This window comes from Equus asinus, chromosome 30 (assembly GCF_041296235.1).
Source record: "Equus asinus isolate D_3611 breed Donkey chromosome 30, EquAss-T2T_v2, whole genome shotgun sequence".
In the NCBI taxonomy this organism is placed as follows: domain Eukaryota; kingdom Metazoa; phylum Chordata; class Mammalia; order Perissodactyla; family Equidae; genus Equus; species Equus asinus.
Window position 1 is genome coordinate 20,997,301 of NC_091819.1, and position 16,887 is coordinate 21,014,187.

At 43.6% G+C, this 16,887-nt stretch overlaps 1 protein-coding gene, 1 long non-coding RNA gene and 1 pseudogene across 2 annotated transcripts in view; 1 reads left to right on the forward strand and 2 right to left on the reverse strand.

Annotated features, from left to right (window-relative positions):
• The window catches only part of LOC123282177 (uncharacterized), a 54,006-nt gene extending 51,115 nt beyond the window's left edge, over positions 1-2,891 (reverse strand). The window contains exon 1 of the long non-coding RNA XR_011499483.1: positions 2,714-2,891. This is a non-coding gene — a long non-coding RNA (uncharacterized lncRNA). The remainder of the gene's footprint in view (positions 1-2,713) is intronic.
• Positions 2,876-13,769, forward strand: DEGS1 (delta 4-desaturase, sphingolipid 1). The gene is made up of 3 exons (XM_044762631.2): positions 2,876-3,114; positions 8,156-8,898; positions 12,597-13,769. Exons 1-3 carry the CDS (start codon positions 3,033-3,035, stop codon positions 12,741-12,743), a joined length of 972 nt encoding a protein of 323 aa, XP_044618566.1. The 5' UTR covers positions 2,876-3,032; the 3' UTR covers positions 12,744-13,769.
• A 2,008-nt stretch (positions 13,770-15,777) lies between these two features.
• LOC106833196 (large ribosomal subunit protein P1 pseudogene) lies at positions 15,778-16,080 on the reverse strand (annotated as a pseudogene).
• Positions 16,081-16,887: the final 807 nt, after the last annotated feature.

Below are 16,887 nucleotides of genomic sequence, written 5' to 3' on the forward strand. Positions count from 1 at the left end.
TTTACTTGTGAGTCCCTCTAGTTGTGGTATGTGGGATGCTGCCTCAGCATAGCCTGACAAGTGGTGCCATGTCCGCACCCAGGATCTGAAGCAGCGAAACCCCGGGCCGCCAAAGCAGAGCGCACGAACTTAACCACTTGGTCACGGAGCCAGCCCCTTATATTTCTACATACTGATAGGATTTATTTCTGGACTTTCCAGTCTGTCCCATTAAGGGAAGTGTCTATACCTGATGGCTTTGAGGACAAACTCACAGAATCCTGCACAACCAACCCCTTAGGGACGAGGAAACCAGCTAAACAAAATCCTCCCTCCAAAGAAGTGAGGTCCAGCAGCTTTGAGAAGGCTGTGGCTGGAAGAAACTTCGGGTTCAGGGGAGACAGATCTGGTGTGTAGATTCCGAGACTGGAGACCATTGTGGGACTAAAGATTTCAGCAGTCAATAGGGACACATGATGCCCCCAAACTGGGCAGGACCAGATAGAGTGAGTGAGGCCACCAGAGCAAAAGATGGAACAGGCAGGGTGTGGTGTTGCCCCCACCACACTAAGTCAGCTTTAGTTATAGACAGATGTGTGAACTGTTGTAACTGTCCATTTATATGTGCTAGTTTTCAAATTAAATAACACAGTCTAAAATAAGTAAGAAAAGATATTTATTGGCAATTAACTACTGACTTGAAAGAGTTGTCTTTGTTATTTGGTGTCAAAGAATAGATGACATAAAATTATTATGATTAAGGTCCATTTAAAGGGAATAAAGAATTTCTTTTGTAATTACTCTTCCACGAATTAAAGTTGGCAAAGCTACCCACAGGCTAGTACCTTGTAATACTATTATTAGATCTCAACTGTGAAATTATCAAAATAGTCTTACAAATGAATTGCCCATTTAAAAAGCAAACAAATGGAAAATGAAAAATCTACACGGAAGAATACCTTGATTTCTTTCTTTCTTTCTTTTTTTGAGGAAGATTAGCCCTGAACTAACATCCTCCACCAACCCTCTCCTTTTTGCTGAGGAAGATTGGCCCTGAGCTAACATCCGTGCCCATCTTCCTCTATTTTATATGTGGGACGCCTGGCACAGCATGGCTTGATAAGTGGTGCATAGGTCCGCACCTGGGATCCGAACCTGTGGACCCTGGGCTGCTGAAGCAGAACATGTGAACTTAACCACTGCACCACTGGTCTGGTCCACACTTTGATTTCAAAAGTTCAGCTGCCGTCATCTGAAATTTCCTAATGCCATCAGGAACTATTGGGATTCACTACATGTTTTAACAGCAGAGTGCATAGTGTCTTTCTAGAATAACTGGTATGATTGCCTCAAAACAAATTACCTGGCAAGAGTCAGGAAAAGATGTGAGAGCTAGATAACACATTAGGAAGTTTCAAAAATGCAAACTAAAAAAACATGCCTAGGTGTAATTAAAATATTTGTCAAGACGCACAACAATCCTCAGCCAGATTTGTTTCCTTTTTTTCAGGTTGTCAAAATCCACATTCAATTCAGATGTGAAAAGTAAAACAAGGTTAAATGAAAACTTTTCCTTTCAACGCTTTCCCCTAGATTCCCACTTACTCTCCTACAATGTAATCATTTCTTGGGGGTCTTTCTAAACACATTTTATGCATATCCAAGGAAACATACATTCTATACGTGTTATGCATACACTCCCCCACCGTACCCCGTGTTTTGCATTTACCAGTACCTTTTGGAGATAATTCATATTAACACATAAAGAACTTCCTCATTTTTTTTTTAGTGGTAGTATAACATTGTATATGGTTAATTGCATGTACCATAATTTATTGCTTTGTTTTTAGTTTAGTGAGGTTTTTTCCCCTAGGATGAATCTCTAAAAGATACAGACTTAAAAATCTATAACCATGATACTATCATCACAGTTAAGAAATTAACAATAATTTCTTAATATCATCACACACCCAGCCGATATTTGAATTATCTCATGTCAATTTTTAACTTTGACAACTTGAATCAGAATCTAAATAAAATCAACACATTGCAATTGTCTGATATGCCTTTTAAGCCCCGTTTAATCTAGAGGTTTCCCCTCTTTTCTTTTTTTCTCTTGCTTTTTACTTATTAAAGAACCCAGAACGTTGTTCTATAGTTTCTCACAGTCAGGAGCTTGCTGATTGCATCTCTGTGGTGGAGTTTAACGTGCTCCTCGGCCCTGTCTATTTTCTGTACATTAGCGGTTGGATCTAGGAACTCGATCGGCTTTGGTGGTGTGTGTGTGTGTGATTTTATCATTAGGCACACCATATATGGTTATCTTCCTTTTTGAAATCTTAGTCAAAGTTTCTTTTTGAATGGAGAAGTGGTAACTAATTTCGAAACAAAAAATATCCCTTTTTTCAGGAAGAGGTTCTGTGACAGACGTCAGGTTGAGCAACCACCGTGCAAGAGAAATGGTCACACCAGAATCATTCAGGCAAGACAACAAATTCCTTATTTTTCCCTCTTAACAATGGTGTTTTCTTTTTGCTTAATTAGCTTTTAATGGCCACACGCTCCATATTGTTTCCTGAGGTATTATTCCCAGGAGGCCGCCCAAAAATGGCTCAGTGAATAATCTGCTTTTCAAAAGCAAACATAACTTGGGCCAGCTGCCACGTCCTAATGACCCAGGAGCCTCGTGACCGAGCTCCAGCCTTCCTGAACTGGAGACAGTCCCTGCCTTTACCTTCTTCCCGGGCTCGGGCGGGAGCTCCGCGCAGGACAGGCGGCAGGCAGCCGGGATCCCCCGGACGCAGCATCCCCGCCGGCGGCCGAGGGGCGGTCCCCGGGCCCCGCCGCGTCGCGCATCCCCGACCCGCCGGCTCACGTTCCCGCCCGCGCTGGGGGCGGGGCCTCGGGGCTCCACCCCCGCCGCGGTCTCCTCGGCCGCCCCGCCCGCCGCCCGCTGACAAGAGCCCGGGAGCCGCCGCCGCCGCTGCCTCGGAGCAGCCGGGCCGGAGCGAGAGCCGAGAGCGGGCCCCCGAGCCGCCGCCGCCGCCGCCGCCATGGGGAGCCGCGTGTCGCGGGAAGACTTCGAGTGGGTCTACACCGACCAGCCCCACGCCACCCGGCGCCGGGAGATCCTGGGTGAGGTCCGGGCCCGCGCCCCGTTATGTGCGCGCGCGGCCTCCCGCCGCCGGGGCGCGCTCTCCCCGGCGCCCTGCGCGCCCGCGGCCGCCCGAGGCCCGTTACCAGCCGCGTCCTGCCGCCGCCCGGCCGCGCGGGAAGGGCCCGGCGGGGCGCGGGCGGCGGGGGAGGGATGGGCTCCGGCCCTTCCGCGGAGAGGCGCGGGCGCGGCCCCGAGCGCGGCGTCCGGCGGGGGCGAGCGCTGCACAGCCCGGGCCCCGCGGCTAGGCCGCCCCGGGGGGATGCTCCGGCTGGGAGAGCCCGTGCCCCGGGCGGGTGCCGGTCCCTCGCCGCGGGCGCCCGGCGGAGCCAGGCTGCGGGAGTGTGCGGGCAGGGCGTGGTCCCCGAGCATCTGGGGCCCGCGCGCCGGCCACGCTCGCGCAGACGCCCTCCAGCCCCTGGGCCGCGGGAGCGCTGGCACCCGAGCCGTGGGACCCCCGGGGGCCTGTCGGGCGGGACGGGTGAGCCCTCGAGGCCTAGGGTCCTGGGCGGTCTCGCGTTTTGTCGCAATGCTCCTCACAGCTAGCCTGGGGCGCGAGAAGGACAGATTCCTGCGTATTTTTCACCCATGCGGGTTTAGGGCATGAAAAGACTGAGTTTGGAAGACTTGTCAAGATCAGCCTGCTGGTCCGCCTAATTTAGGGGCCTTTACCTAAATCAGGCGAACTGGGCCTTGTCTAACTCTCGGGAGGTACAGGGCGCGCGCTCAGCTTCTTGGAGCTTGTATATTAGTCATGTAGAGAATTCTCTCCTCTCCCCCAGGATGTCTTGCTGCTAAGTCAGGCAGGTGTGTTGAGCGCTCTACAGACATTACTCAGTTCAGTCCTCCCGGTGACTAGGTCTGTGTTTTCCCTATTTTAAGAATGAGGTAAGAGTGAATAAGTAAACGTTAGAGGGAGATTCTAGTCTGGGGTAGGTCGCCTCCAAAGCAGAAACCCTTAACCCGTTTGCTGTTGTCTGAAAACCCAGGAAACGGCTGGGCGCTAAGTTGAATAGGAGGAATTCTTTCTCATACAGAGAATTTCCCTAGTTTTTTCTTCTCAGCATCCATTTGCCCCGTGAAAAGAAAGAGCGAGCTCCTGACTTTTGCTAGGATATCTAAAGTTAGAAATTTTATGTTTTTACAAAAAGGACTTAGTGGATCCTATTAAAATGGATTTTAAAAAATTGAATCAGTAAACAGGGAGCTTGAAGCTTTACAGTGACTTTTAAGGGTAACCTTTTAAGAGACTGGTTCTCCGATGCTTGCTTGCTTTTTATTTTTAATTAAAATGTGTATTTTGCAAATCACACATAAAGATAGCATATGATACATTCTATCCATGCCTTATCAACCTATTGCATAAGAATAATCGGATGTCTGCCCTGTAAAAACCAACTCCTGAATCCTGGCCCTTGGCTGTCTATTTAAAATTCCGAAAATTAAGGAAGTAAAAGGGTGCTTATTGATGCTTATCTCAACACTGAGCTTTTTTCCCCACAACCTTGTTATCACCGAACCATTTCACTTGGAAAGTAAAAGGACTACATATTTCTCAATGAAAAATATCATAATTTTTTCCTGCAGGTGTAAATATGCTCAGTGTTCCATTTCAGAGGCGGAGATGGAATAACCTCAGGAAAGATAAGAATCTGGAGATGTGTTTAAATTGTACTTAAATGATAAGAGATGTTTCTGAAATTTGTCAAGCTTTTGGGAAAGAGGCATGAGAGAACATGGATAGAATGTTTAATCACCAATATCTGTACCCTAAGCTTACATTTAGAGTTACATTAAAGGTTCATTTAAAAGGCGTCTGCTTGAAATTAATGACTGTTATTAGTGAGTCAAATAATAAAAATCTAGACTAGACCATTATTAGTGGGTTAAATAATAACTCTCAAGAAATGCTCCCTTTATTGCTATGCTTACACAGGGAAACAGTATTTTCTAACAGCTTTATTAGGATATAATTCACAAACTATAAAATTCACCCATTTAAAGTGTACAGTTCAGTGTTTTTTTAGTGTATTTACAGAGCTCTGTAATTATCACTACAATCTAATTTTTAGAATATGTTGTCACCCCAAAAGAAACTCAAGCAGTCCCTGTGCCCCCCCACCCCAGTCCTAGGCACCCACTAATCTGCTTTCTGTCTCTCTAGATTTGCCTATTCTGGACATTTCTTATAAATGAAATCATGCAATACTTGGTCTTTTGTGGCTGCTGCTTTCACTGAGCATAGTATTTTCAAAGTTCATCCATGTCGTGGTGTATATCAGTACCTCCTTTCTTTTTATGGCAGAATAACATTCCATTCATTGTATGGATATATCACATTTCATTTATCCATCCATCAGTTGGTAGACTTTTGGGTTTTGACTCTTATGAATAATGCTGCTCTGAACGTTCATCAACAGGTTATTGTATGGATGTATTTTCATTTCTTTTGGGTATCAACGTAGGAGTGGAATTGCTGGGTCATTGGTGACTCTATTTTGAGGAACTTCTAAATTTTTCCAAACCAGCTGTACCATTCTACATTGTCACCAGCAGTGTGTGCCAGTTCCAATTTCTCCACATCCTTGATAGTGCCTTTCTTATTACAGCCATTCTAGTGGGTGTGAAGTGGTATCTCATTTTAGTTTCAATTTGCGTTTTCCCAAAGACTAATAATGTTGAGCATCTTTCATATGCTTATTAGTCACTTGTCTATCTGCTTTGGAGGAATGTGTATTTAAATTATTTGCTCATTTTTTAATTAGATTATTAATTATAAGTTTTAAGAGTTCTTTATATATTCTAAATACAAGTCACCTATGACATATATGATTTGCAAATATTTCCTCCCATTCTGTGGATTGTCTTTTCACTTTCTTGATGGGATCATTTGCAACAGAAGTTGATGCAGTCCAGTTGATCTTTTTTTTCATTTATCACTTTTTCTTTTCTCATTTCACTAAGAAAACGTGAAACTCACAAAGATTTACTTGTTTTCTTATGTTTTATAGTTTTCTTGTATTTAGGCCTATGATCCGTTTTGAGTTAATTTTTGTGCATAGTGTAAGGGAGCGGTCCAGCTCCATTTTTTTGCATGTGGATAACCACTTGTTCCAGCAGCATTTGTTAAAAAGAGTATTCTTTCCCCATTTAATTATATTGGCGCTCTTGATTTTTATATACTATTAACAGCTTTGGAAAAATTTGGTACATTATTACTTGGAGCAGGTTGATTCGTCTGAGAGAACTGTGCATGTTTCATCATTTTAGAGTATCTACAAAAATGTGTATTATCTTCTATCTTTTGTCAGATGTGTCAATTTAATCATGTTTTATATACGGTAAAGATGCTGGAGCTCTGCCTAGACAGAAATAACACGTTTTAATACAAAAGAGTTATTACTTATCCACCAATAAACTGAACAGTTGTTATTCTGTTCCTGGAGAACTGCTCAAAAATGCTCATATTTTAATGAATAACTTAGTTGAACTTTTCATTTATACCAGGAAAATTAGTTTTAGACTAATTCACTTCTAGGCCTGTAGGATTACTTATTTTGGTCTATTGCCTAGGAAATTCCTAACATTTGATAAAATGAACTAATCCTAAGAAAGATTAGAAGTTCAGGAATGGAGAGAGAAAAGGGGAAAGGAAAGAAACTAGAGGTTACTCACCTTGAGTTAACCTGCCCTTACTTCTTGTATATAAAACTGGACTTAAAATAACTTCCTGTCTTGCATTTTAAGCTTTTGTTGAATTCCTCATTTCACATTTAGAGAAAAGAGGATGGAGAGGCTCTTTTCCCTTCTTTATCTTTTCAAGAACATTCTCCCGGCCGGCCCCGTGGCCGAGTGGTTAAGTTCGCGTGCTCCGCTTCAGCGGCCCAGGGTTTCGCCAGTTTGGGTCCTGGGTGCGGACATGGCACTGCTCGTCAGGCCATGCTGAGGCGGCGTCCCACATAGCACACTCAGAGGGACCTACAACTAAAATACACAACCATGTATTGGAGGACTTTGGGGAGAAGGAAAATAAAAATAACATTCTCAATGACCTGTCCCAAGAAAAGGGTCCTCCTCCTTTTTGCCATCCTGGGTCAAACATACGTGGCAACGCATCAAACCAGGGGCATTCATTCTATCTGGGTTTTGATCTCTGGGTTGGGAGGACACAGAGAAGAAGCTCCATTTGCCCTTAGGGGACACTTGCCTGAAATGCTGAGTTTTTCTTATTGGCCTTTTTCATAATACTTGGATATTTGTGTGTAGATTCAACAAAGAAAATAAAAATGTAACACAAATTAGCACTGTGCAATTCTAACACAAAAATAAATAAACAAGCAAAGTGGCACTGTAAATCCATAGAATTCTTTGGAAATTATCCTAATTTCCAGATGACTAGAGTAAGTCTGCACTGGCAAAAATTTTAAATATCTAAGTGTCTAAAAATAGGGAAATGGTTAGAAATTACAACTAGCAATTAGAAGTGATTTAGTCATTATAAAGGAAATTATGAAATGTAAGTACGTGTTATATTGTATATGTGTAAATATATTGCATATATATTGTATATATGAGTATATGATAAGTATGTAATAAGTATGTAGTATGTATAAGTATATAATATATTCTGTCAGACAGAATAGATTTAGCAGACTTTGCAAGTTTTTAAAGCTTATAAATTTAATATATAAAGAATCGTTAGGGGCGAAAAGGGAATTGGATAACATGAAATCTACTCATTTGTGACTATCTTCCTGTTAATGTGGAAAGTCTAGATATTGAGGCTAATTTATTCTCAATTTGTTGTGACATGGTATTTAGTAACTTTACTATTAGAATAAACTCCTTCCCTGTGGTAGATAAATATTTGATAAAGTCTCTAATAGAGCGCATGCAATGATTTGGAAAAAGAAAAAAATTAATGTGTTGATTTAATTTAATTGCTGTTAATTTAGTTATAATTACAGAACTATTATGCACTTGCCTCAGTTCCTCATTTTTTTGTCTGTTTTTTCTTTACAGCAAAGTATCCAGAGATAAAATCCTTGATGAAACCTGACCCCAACTTGATATGGATTATAATTGTGATGGTCCTCACTCAGTTGGTTGCGTTTTATCTAGTGAAGGACTTGGACTGGAAATGGGTTGTATTTTGGGCATACGCTTTTGGCAGCTGCGTTAACCATTCAATGACTCTGGCTATTCACGAAGTTTCCCACAATAGCGCCTTTGGCCACTACAGAGCCATGTGGAATCGCTGGTTTGGAATATTTGCTAATCTTCCTATCGGCGTTCCGTATTCAATTTCCTTTAAGAGATATCACATGGATCATCATCGGTACCTCGGAGGCGATGGCATCGATGTGGATATTCCAACCGATTTTGAAGGCTGGTTCTTCTGTACCACTTTCAGAAAGTTTATATGGGTCATTCTTCAGCCTCTCTTTTATGCATTTCGACCTCTCTTCATCAACCCCAAACCAATTTCTTATCTGGAAATTATCAATACAGTGATCCAGATCACTTTTGACATTATAGTTTACTATGTTTTTGGAATTAAATCTTTATTCTACATGTTGGCAGCATCCTTACTTGGTCTAGGTTTGCACCCGATTTCTGGACATTTTATAGCTGAACATTACATGTTCTTAAAGGGACATGAAACTTACTCGTATTATGGCCCTCTGAATTTACTTACCTTCAATGTGGGTTACCATAACGAACACCATGACTTCCCCAACATTCCCGGAAAAAGCCTTCCCCTGGTAAGTAAAGGATTTGATACATGTTCTAACTTCTGATGGTCATCTGATCAAAATTAGTCTTGACCTTGCTCATTTAAAAAGGAATTGAGTTTATTTTCCCCATCTAGGCCACTCCTCAGAGAAGGCAACAAGAGTGTAAGTCCTGAGTCCGCCAGCCTCAGTTTACGGAGTTCACGCTCCCGGATCCCTAAGCCTGGTGGGAATGCTTAGGGTTTAGAAGTGTTGGATCTGGAAAATCTGCTAACTTAGGAAGTGGTTCAGAAACGGAGGACGAAATCCCTCTGTGGAGTAAGCAGAAGTTCACATAACCATCATCACTGTCAAACGGAATAGGCTGAGCCAGGAGTCGTGTGTTGGCTTGCTGTGAAATACAGGTGTCCTACAGAATCGATCTGCAGAAGAAACGCTCATCCGTTTCCAGCCCTGCAGACCTGTGGGCAGGGGGCCGGGGCTTCCCTTCACGGTAGACCTGTAGTGTATTGTTCACGGAGTAAATGAAAGAAGACATTTTCACCCTCCAAAAAAGGACCGCCTTCCTAGCTTCAGTGATCTTTCTGGTGAATTCTCTTATTAGACTTCCCATCTTCAAAATGGGTAGCTTTCAGAGCTCTTTTATCAAAAAATGTTTCCATAATTCAAAAAAAGGGAATATGTATGACGTGTAATAATAGTTTCTCTTGACTTTTTTAAGCTATGATAGAAGGGAACCATAGCCACATAATTTATGCTATCATATCCACCCAAATTTTATAGATTTACTCGAGTTTTCAAATGCTGTTTAAAAACTCACAACATAACAACTAAATGTAATGTTTGATGATTGACTAGATTTCCAATGGAAGAAAGAAAAATTGAGAGAGGACATTGAGTCAGTGGGGAATTCTGAATCTGGACTGTATGATAGATAATTTTGTGTCAATGTTAAATTTCTTGGGTGTGGTAGGGTATCAGTGATTTTGAGGAGAATGTCCCTGTTCTCAGGGTATACATGTTGAATATTTAGGGTGAAATGTTAGGGGTCAGTTGTCACACAGTGTCTGCCGCTTACTCTCAAAAAGTTCAGCAAAGAAAGCAAAGTGTGTGGTGTATGTTACATACAGAGAGAAGGTGACTGTGACATAGTGTTATTGGTGGACCCAGGTGAAGGACATATGGGTGTTCGTTTTACTGTTCTTTCCACTTTTCTGTAGGTTTTACATTTTTCAAAATAAAATGTTTGGGGGCAAACAGCACTGTCTGAAGACAGCTCTGACACGGGTGAAACGTGATGCTGGCACAGCTCCTTTGTGTCGGCCCGAGCAGAGTGTGGAGCCTTCCTTTGCCTCTTCCTGAACTAGGGCGGCGAATTTTTCAAGAGATGATGGAGAAAGCTGGCTGTCCTTTGAGTGAAAGGATTTTTTCCAGCATAAACCACAGACTTTAACTTGTAATTTTCTTGAGCGGACCCAGAACTGAAAACTACTTCAGTTCAGTTCAGAGATGGCTTGACTGAAGGCCCGTGGTTCAGCAGTGGCCGTTCATCTCCCTCTGCATTTCACGCTGTCTTCTTACTCCTTAGCCAAACTACCGAACGTCCTCAGAGTCCCTGCTCCTCCCTTTCCTGCTTTTTCTGTGGTGTATGTCAAAGAGTATCTTGTTCTTTTTTCCTCAATAAATACCTTATGTTACAGTAGTTACACTACATGTAACTATCACACAGTTAATAGGTATTTATAACAAGGTTATTTTAACAGCTTTCTTGAGATACAACTCATATATACAATTCACCCATTTAAAATGTACAATTCAATGCTTTTTAGATTATTCACAGAGTAGTACAACCATCACTCCAATCAATTTTAGAACATTTTTAGCACAACAGGTTTTTGATTTCTTAATTCTTTTTTTTTTTTTACTGAGCTTTGCTGTCCACAAAATGCTATGTGTATGTTTTTTTTTTGAGGAAGATTAGCCCTGAGCTAACCACTGCCAGTCCTCCTCTTTTTGCTGAGGAAGACTGGCCCTGAGCTCACATCCGTGCCCATCTTCCTCTACTTTATATGTGGGATGCCTGCCACAGCATAGCTTGCCAAGCGGTGCCATGTCTGTACCTGGGAGCCGAACCAGTGAACCCCGGGCTGCCAAAGTGGAACGTGCGCACTTAACCGCTGCACCACTGGGCCGGCCCGTGTTTTTTTTTTAAAGATTGGCACCTAAGGTAACATCTGTTGCCAATCTTCTTTTTTTTCCTTCTTCTTCTCCCCAAATCCCCCCAGTACATAGTTGTATATTTTAGTTGTGGGTCCTTCTAGTTGTGGCATGTGGGATGCCGCCTCAGCATGGCCTGATGAGCGGTGCCGTGTCTGCGCCCAGGATCTGAACCGGCGAAACCCTGGGCCACCTAAGCGGAGTGTGAGAACTTAACCACTCGGCCACGGGGCGGCCCCCCTGAGTGTGTATTTTTCCACTTGTTCACAGCCTTGTAAAGTACAGAGGTAGGCGTCAGGGGTTTATGATGTCAGTGTTTGAACTGAATTGGACACGTGGCTAATAAATTCCCCAGGTTTTCTAGCTCCTAGTACTAAGGAATTCATTGATTTTTGACTTTGTCTTTTAAAAAATTTACAAATTATAACCTTTTTTGTTTTTATTATGGTTTTTAATGTATTTTTAGTCTTAAGGAGTGTCTTGATTTGACTCAAAATGCTTATTCGGGATTTGAGCTGACTCTGCCATTTTATTTTTTCAGAAGATAAGTGTCTTCTAGCTGTTAAACTGGTTGCTGCCAGGCTTTGACATAAGTTCAGTGTGGATTGGGATCCAGGTTTATTTCTATGTGTTGGTCTGTAGATCATCCTTATTCATGAGAAAATTTTAGGAAGTTTTGATCAAAGGTATTACATCTTCTTGCATTTCTTCTGACTGACCGAGAACACCCGTGTGAAAAGCTCTGTTTGGCCTTAATTGTTCCTTGAGAGTTGTATATTAATCTGCTTCTCCACAACCAGAACATAGTACGTTTCCCAAACTGAAGGAGTTGATTCTAACTGTAACATTCATTTCTCTCTTTTTCTTGCTGCCTCTTTTCCATTTTGGATTCTGCTTTTTTGTTTTCCTTTGGGATTTATCAGGATAGATTTTGTGCATTTCGATGAAGCCCGGGAACCGTTATTATTCAGCATTCAGTTTTGCTTGCTAATCACACTGGCAGTAGTCATTTTTTTTAAAGACGTTTTCAACTTGAGATGGCAGAATTGCACACTTGATCCATGCTAAATTTCTATCTAATTGACATGCCACAGGAATTTATTAGTATTTGCAGGGTCCTTAATGACAGGGGTCAGGTGTTACCTTTCTGTCCCACAGTGCCAGCCATTCAGGACGTGCCTGAAAAATATCAGGTTGACTGCATTGCATGTATTTGCTGTTAAAGAGGCCAAGTGCCAAATTTTACCAGTAAAGCAGATGTTTAGTCCCTCAGAGCTTGACAGGAAAGAGTCAGTAATCCTAGAGGGTTAAGTATATTTTTTGTTGAAATGCAAACTGCTTTCCGTTTCGAAGTCCCAAAGCTGCTGCTTTTATTTATTTGTTTGTTCTGAGGGAGGAAGGAAGGTCTCCTGGTTTCTCTTCTCAGCGTTGGTGTCAGACATTCATCTGTCGTCTTTCCCAGGACCCAGGGAACACGCGTCATTCACCTTGCGGCCTTTGTTCCCTTCCAGGTGAGGAAAATCGCAGCCGAGTACTATGACAGCCTCCCCCACTACCAGTCCTGGATAAAAGTGCTCTATGACTTTGTGACAGATGACACCATAAGTCCCTACTCCAGGATGAAGAGGCATCAAAAAGGCGAGGTGGAACTGGAGTGAAGGTCGCCGGAGCCAGAAGAATTCCTCTCTGAAACGTCCAAGTAGCCGATAAGGTGGAGCTCTTGCATTATTAAGCCGAGACCAAGGGGTGTGGGAGCCACCCTCATACAGTTTTTGAGTGTGATCCCCGTGGTGTCAGGAAGCTAACCTGGCTCTACCAGCTTGTCCGCAGTGTTCAGCTTTACTCACAGGGAGTGTGTTTGTTGTGTTGTCATTGTGGAGGATGTTTTCACCCATGTCTGACAGTTTGCAAGCATGTCATAAAGAAGCTTTTAAAAAGCTGTTTCTAGTACATTATTTTCACTATAAAGTTTTCCTTTATTAAAACTGTTAATAAACTGAGCTATTAATCACAACAAATAGTATTTATCACATTTTTGTATTTTATTGTCTCTATACCATGTAATACGGTAACCAGGGTACGGGTTTCCCCAGCCATCCGAAAGTTCACTTTAGGCCACTTGGCTTCTGTGAAGGACCTACATTGGTACCTGTTTTCACTAACCAAAAGAAATCCAAAGAGGATTTTCGCTTTTATGAAAAAAGGTGAAAAGCGAAAATAGCATTATAGAGACAGCGGCACCCCAAGCAGTGAGGGCAGCACCACCAGGCCCCTTCCCCTGGGACGACACCCAGCTTCTCAGCATCCCGCCGCCATAGCTGCAAACCATGTCTCTGAGCCTTTGTGCTCTATCTCGATTTTTTTTGGTAGGTTATTTTTGGGTTCTGGGGATGCTTCAGAAATTTTCCCATATAAGTTAGTGGTAATTACTGCTTCGCTTTACACCGTCTCGGCTCACAAAAGGTTTCGTAGGAACACTGCTTTCAGATGGTGGGGGAAACCCGGACTAGGGTGAGCTTACTTTAAAACTTCACCAAAAAAAAAAAAAAAAAAAAGCCTGGCAGTATCTTTCACTGCAAGCTGAATTACTCATTTTAATGTCTGCTATTGTACGTGGGACCTAAATTAGACACTGCTGAAGCCTACACAGCCTTATTCATAAATAAAGTACTTACTGAATTTAATTGTGTCCAACATTCAACTTCCTTTTTCAGACGCATTGACTCCCACATTGAAAGCAGCTCAACTGATAAAGCATTTCCTGTCATTTCACTGCAGCAGAAACTGGTTGTGGTCTGATGGTAGATAGTTGGTCTCAAGTAGCCAGTACCATGGGCTGTTAGGCTCGAAGTCCTGGTTAGCTGGAATGTGTCACTTCGGTCAATTTAGTGTAATATTAAAAAATATCATGTGGCATCAAAAAATCTAACAGTCTACAATTTGTACACACCACCAACCCTCAGGCAGGCATCCCGAATACGAGATATTATAATAAGATTCCTGTTTTTATAATTACCAGCCATCGTGCTGTTTCACCCCGCTGAGAGCAAAGAGTAGAATCCTCATCCTCGCAGGGATTGGCAACCTGCTTTGCAGACGTAATTTCATCCCCAAAGGACTGCTTTCCCTGCCTGATCCTCCTGCCTGGGAAAATTCCTCATATCTTTGAACTGGTGCTTAAACACCATTGCTTTAAAGTTTAGAGTGATAAGAGAACCAACTTTACAATCACATACCCTTGGTCCCAGTCAGTAAAAAAGTATCTGTGAAACATGCATGGATTTGAGGCTAGACATTAAATACAGGGTGGGCGCCCACCGAGCCCTCCGCTCCCCTTGCCTACAGAACACGCAGATGCTGAAGACACCCACGTCTCCTGTCGGGGCAGCCCTCCCTGAATTCTGGGACCTGCCAGCTGTGTAGAGATTGCATTATCCTTCCCAAACCTGCTGTTTGCGGTGACATGACACTTCTTGCCTGAATGGGGGTTTCCACCAGGTCTAGCCCATCGAACTCCCATCTGCCGACTCAGCTCGTTCTCTCCATCGCCGGCAGTGAATTGTCCAAAGAGGGACCTACCACTGAGGGCAGGAGGAGGGCTGGGCCGCAGAGCCTTTCAAGCACAGAGAAATTCTGAGAAATCCTTGGGTGACTTTGCACAACTTCCTCTTGCCTAGATTGCCCTTTCCCCGTTTCTGGTCTGGTTAGCTCATCCTTCGAGGCTCACACCAGCATCTGTCGCCCATCTCCACATCCGGCAGGTTAACTTCCACTTCTCTGGGCCCTCAAGCAGTGGTTACCGTCATTCACAGCCCCACACCCTGTTGTAAATATGCACAGTTTGTTTCCCTGAGGCTGGAACTCCTTAAGGACAGGAAAGACCTGTTCTTTCTCCATTCCCCAAACTAGGGTCAGTGCTTGGCTTGAAATAAGTACTTAATAAATGGAGAGAGACCCACAAGATAGTCCTTGAACTTGAGAAGCTTTTCACCTAAAACAGAAACAAAGCAAAAGATGGAGGGCTTCTGGATAACCTCTAAGTAAGTGTGTTGTACTGAAAACTGGGCGTTTATTGAGAATCTTTTCACTGAGCTCTGTGCTGAGGTTTTTACATGCATTGTCTTATTTAATTCTCAACACTTCTATGACGTAGATAGCACTATCAATATCTTTAACTTGTAGATGAGAGTAAGGCTGAGAGAGACTGAGTAACTGACCCAAGATCATGGTCGCTTGCAGAGACAGCATCTGAAATTCAGAATGTGTGACTCCAGAACCAAAACTCTTGACCGTGCTCCACATGGCTTGTCGGATGAGCCTGGTTCTGGAAGGGGAATGGGAAAGAAAAAAATAGGTCCCCATGCATTACCAAATATGTGTTCGTTCCACTGCCTTGTTAACCATTTCCTGTGCACCAGCAGTTCTGGCTGGATCCCTGCATTTTTTTGACTTTTAACAATCTAAAATAATGGGCCGTCTGGCATGCTCCATTTTGGCAGCCCAGGTTTGGATCCCAGACATGGACCTATACGACTCATCAGTGGCCATGCTGTGGCAGTGACCCACACATAAAATACAGGAAGACTGGCAAAGATGTTGGCTCAGGGCAAATCTGCCTCAGCAAAAAAAAATAAACTAAAATTCCTTTTATCTTTTTAACAGTTCAGCTTTTTATTGAACACATTAAAAGGTTTAGTCAAAAAGACCAAAGCCCATGTCATCACCTGCCTCCTCAGCTTCTTCTTTCTTTTCTTCCACTTTCTTCTCTGCTGGGGCACCAGTGGTGGAGGGGGCAGGGCCAGGAGCCCCACACTGCAGAGGAGGCTCCCGATGTTGATGTTGGCCTGGGTCTTTGCAAACAAGCCTGGCCAGAAACGTTCAACATTTACATGGGCTGCTTCAATGAGGGCATTGATCCTATCGTATGTGACTGTAGCCTCAGTCGTGCAGGACGAGATCTGAGCAGATGCAGGTGAGCTCAGAGACAGAGGCCATGGAGCCAGCGGGTGCTGGGTGGGCAGCTGCTGGGCGTGGTGAGCACCATCTGAAGTTAGGGCCCCACCTCAGTGTGGCCTTAGCTTCCTCTGAAGGATCGAGCACCTTAGCAGAAGCTGAGGAAAGGGCCAATCTTAAAATTCTAATGTGAAACATTAATGTTTAAATCCATAGCAAAAATGCGTTTATTCATTCATTCATTCTACAGGTACTTTGCCAGGCATTGCATGAGGCAGTGAGGATCCAAAGACAAAATGTGGTCCCAAATGAAGGAGCTGATGCTCCAGCGGTGGGATGGGTGTGTGGAGTCAGAATTCAATAATCAGGGACTTGGGAGGGTCACGATGTGGCTGGAACTGGGTGGAGGACACACAGCAGCTCTCGTGGAGACTGCTCTGACAGACTACGTGCAGGTGGGCATCTAATCCACGTCCACCTGCTGACGGAGATAAGCGTGGGGGACCACGCTTTCATGGAAGGACAAATGGAGCTCCAGAGAGATTAGCCTGCAGGCGTGCATGGTGAGCCAATGCCCGGACCCCGGGCAGCTAAAGGCCGTGCTCTTTCTGCAATCCTGCTTGCCCGGCTGACTTGGAAGCTCTGTGTGAACAGGGAAATGTGTTGTTTCTTGTCTTAGGAAAATCTTTCAGGAGCCTTGCTCATTTGGAATGGAGCAAGGATAGTCTGACGGCCTAGGGCTGGGAATGCCCTGAAGAAACTGTACCCTCAGAAACCCAAGAGCACAAACCCCTAAGATGCTCGCGGTGTGTTTGATTCTGAGACAGGACAAGGATGAGCACGCACGTT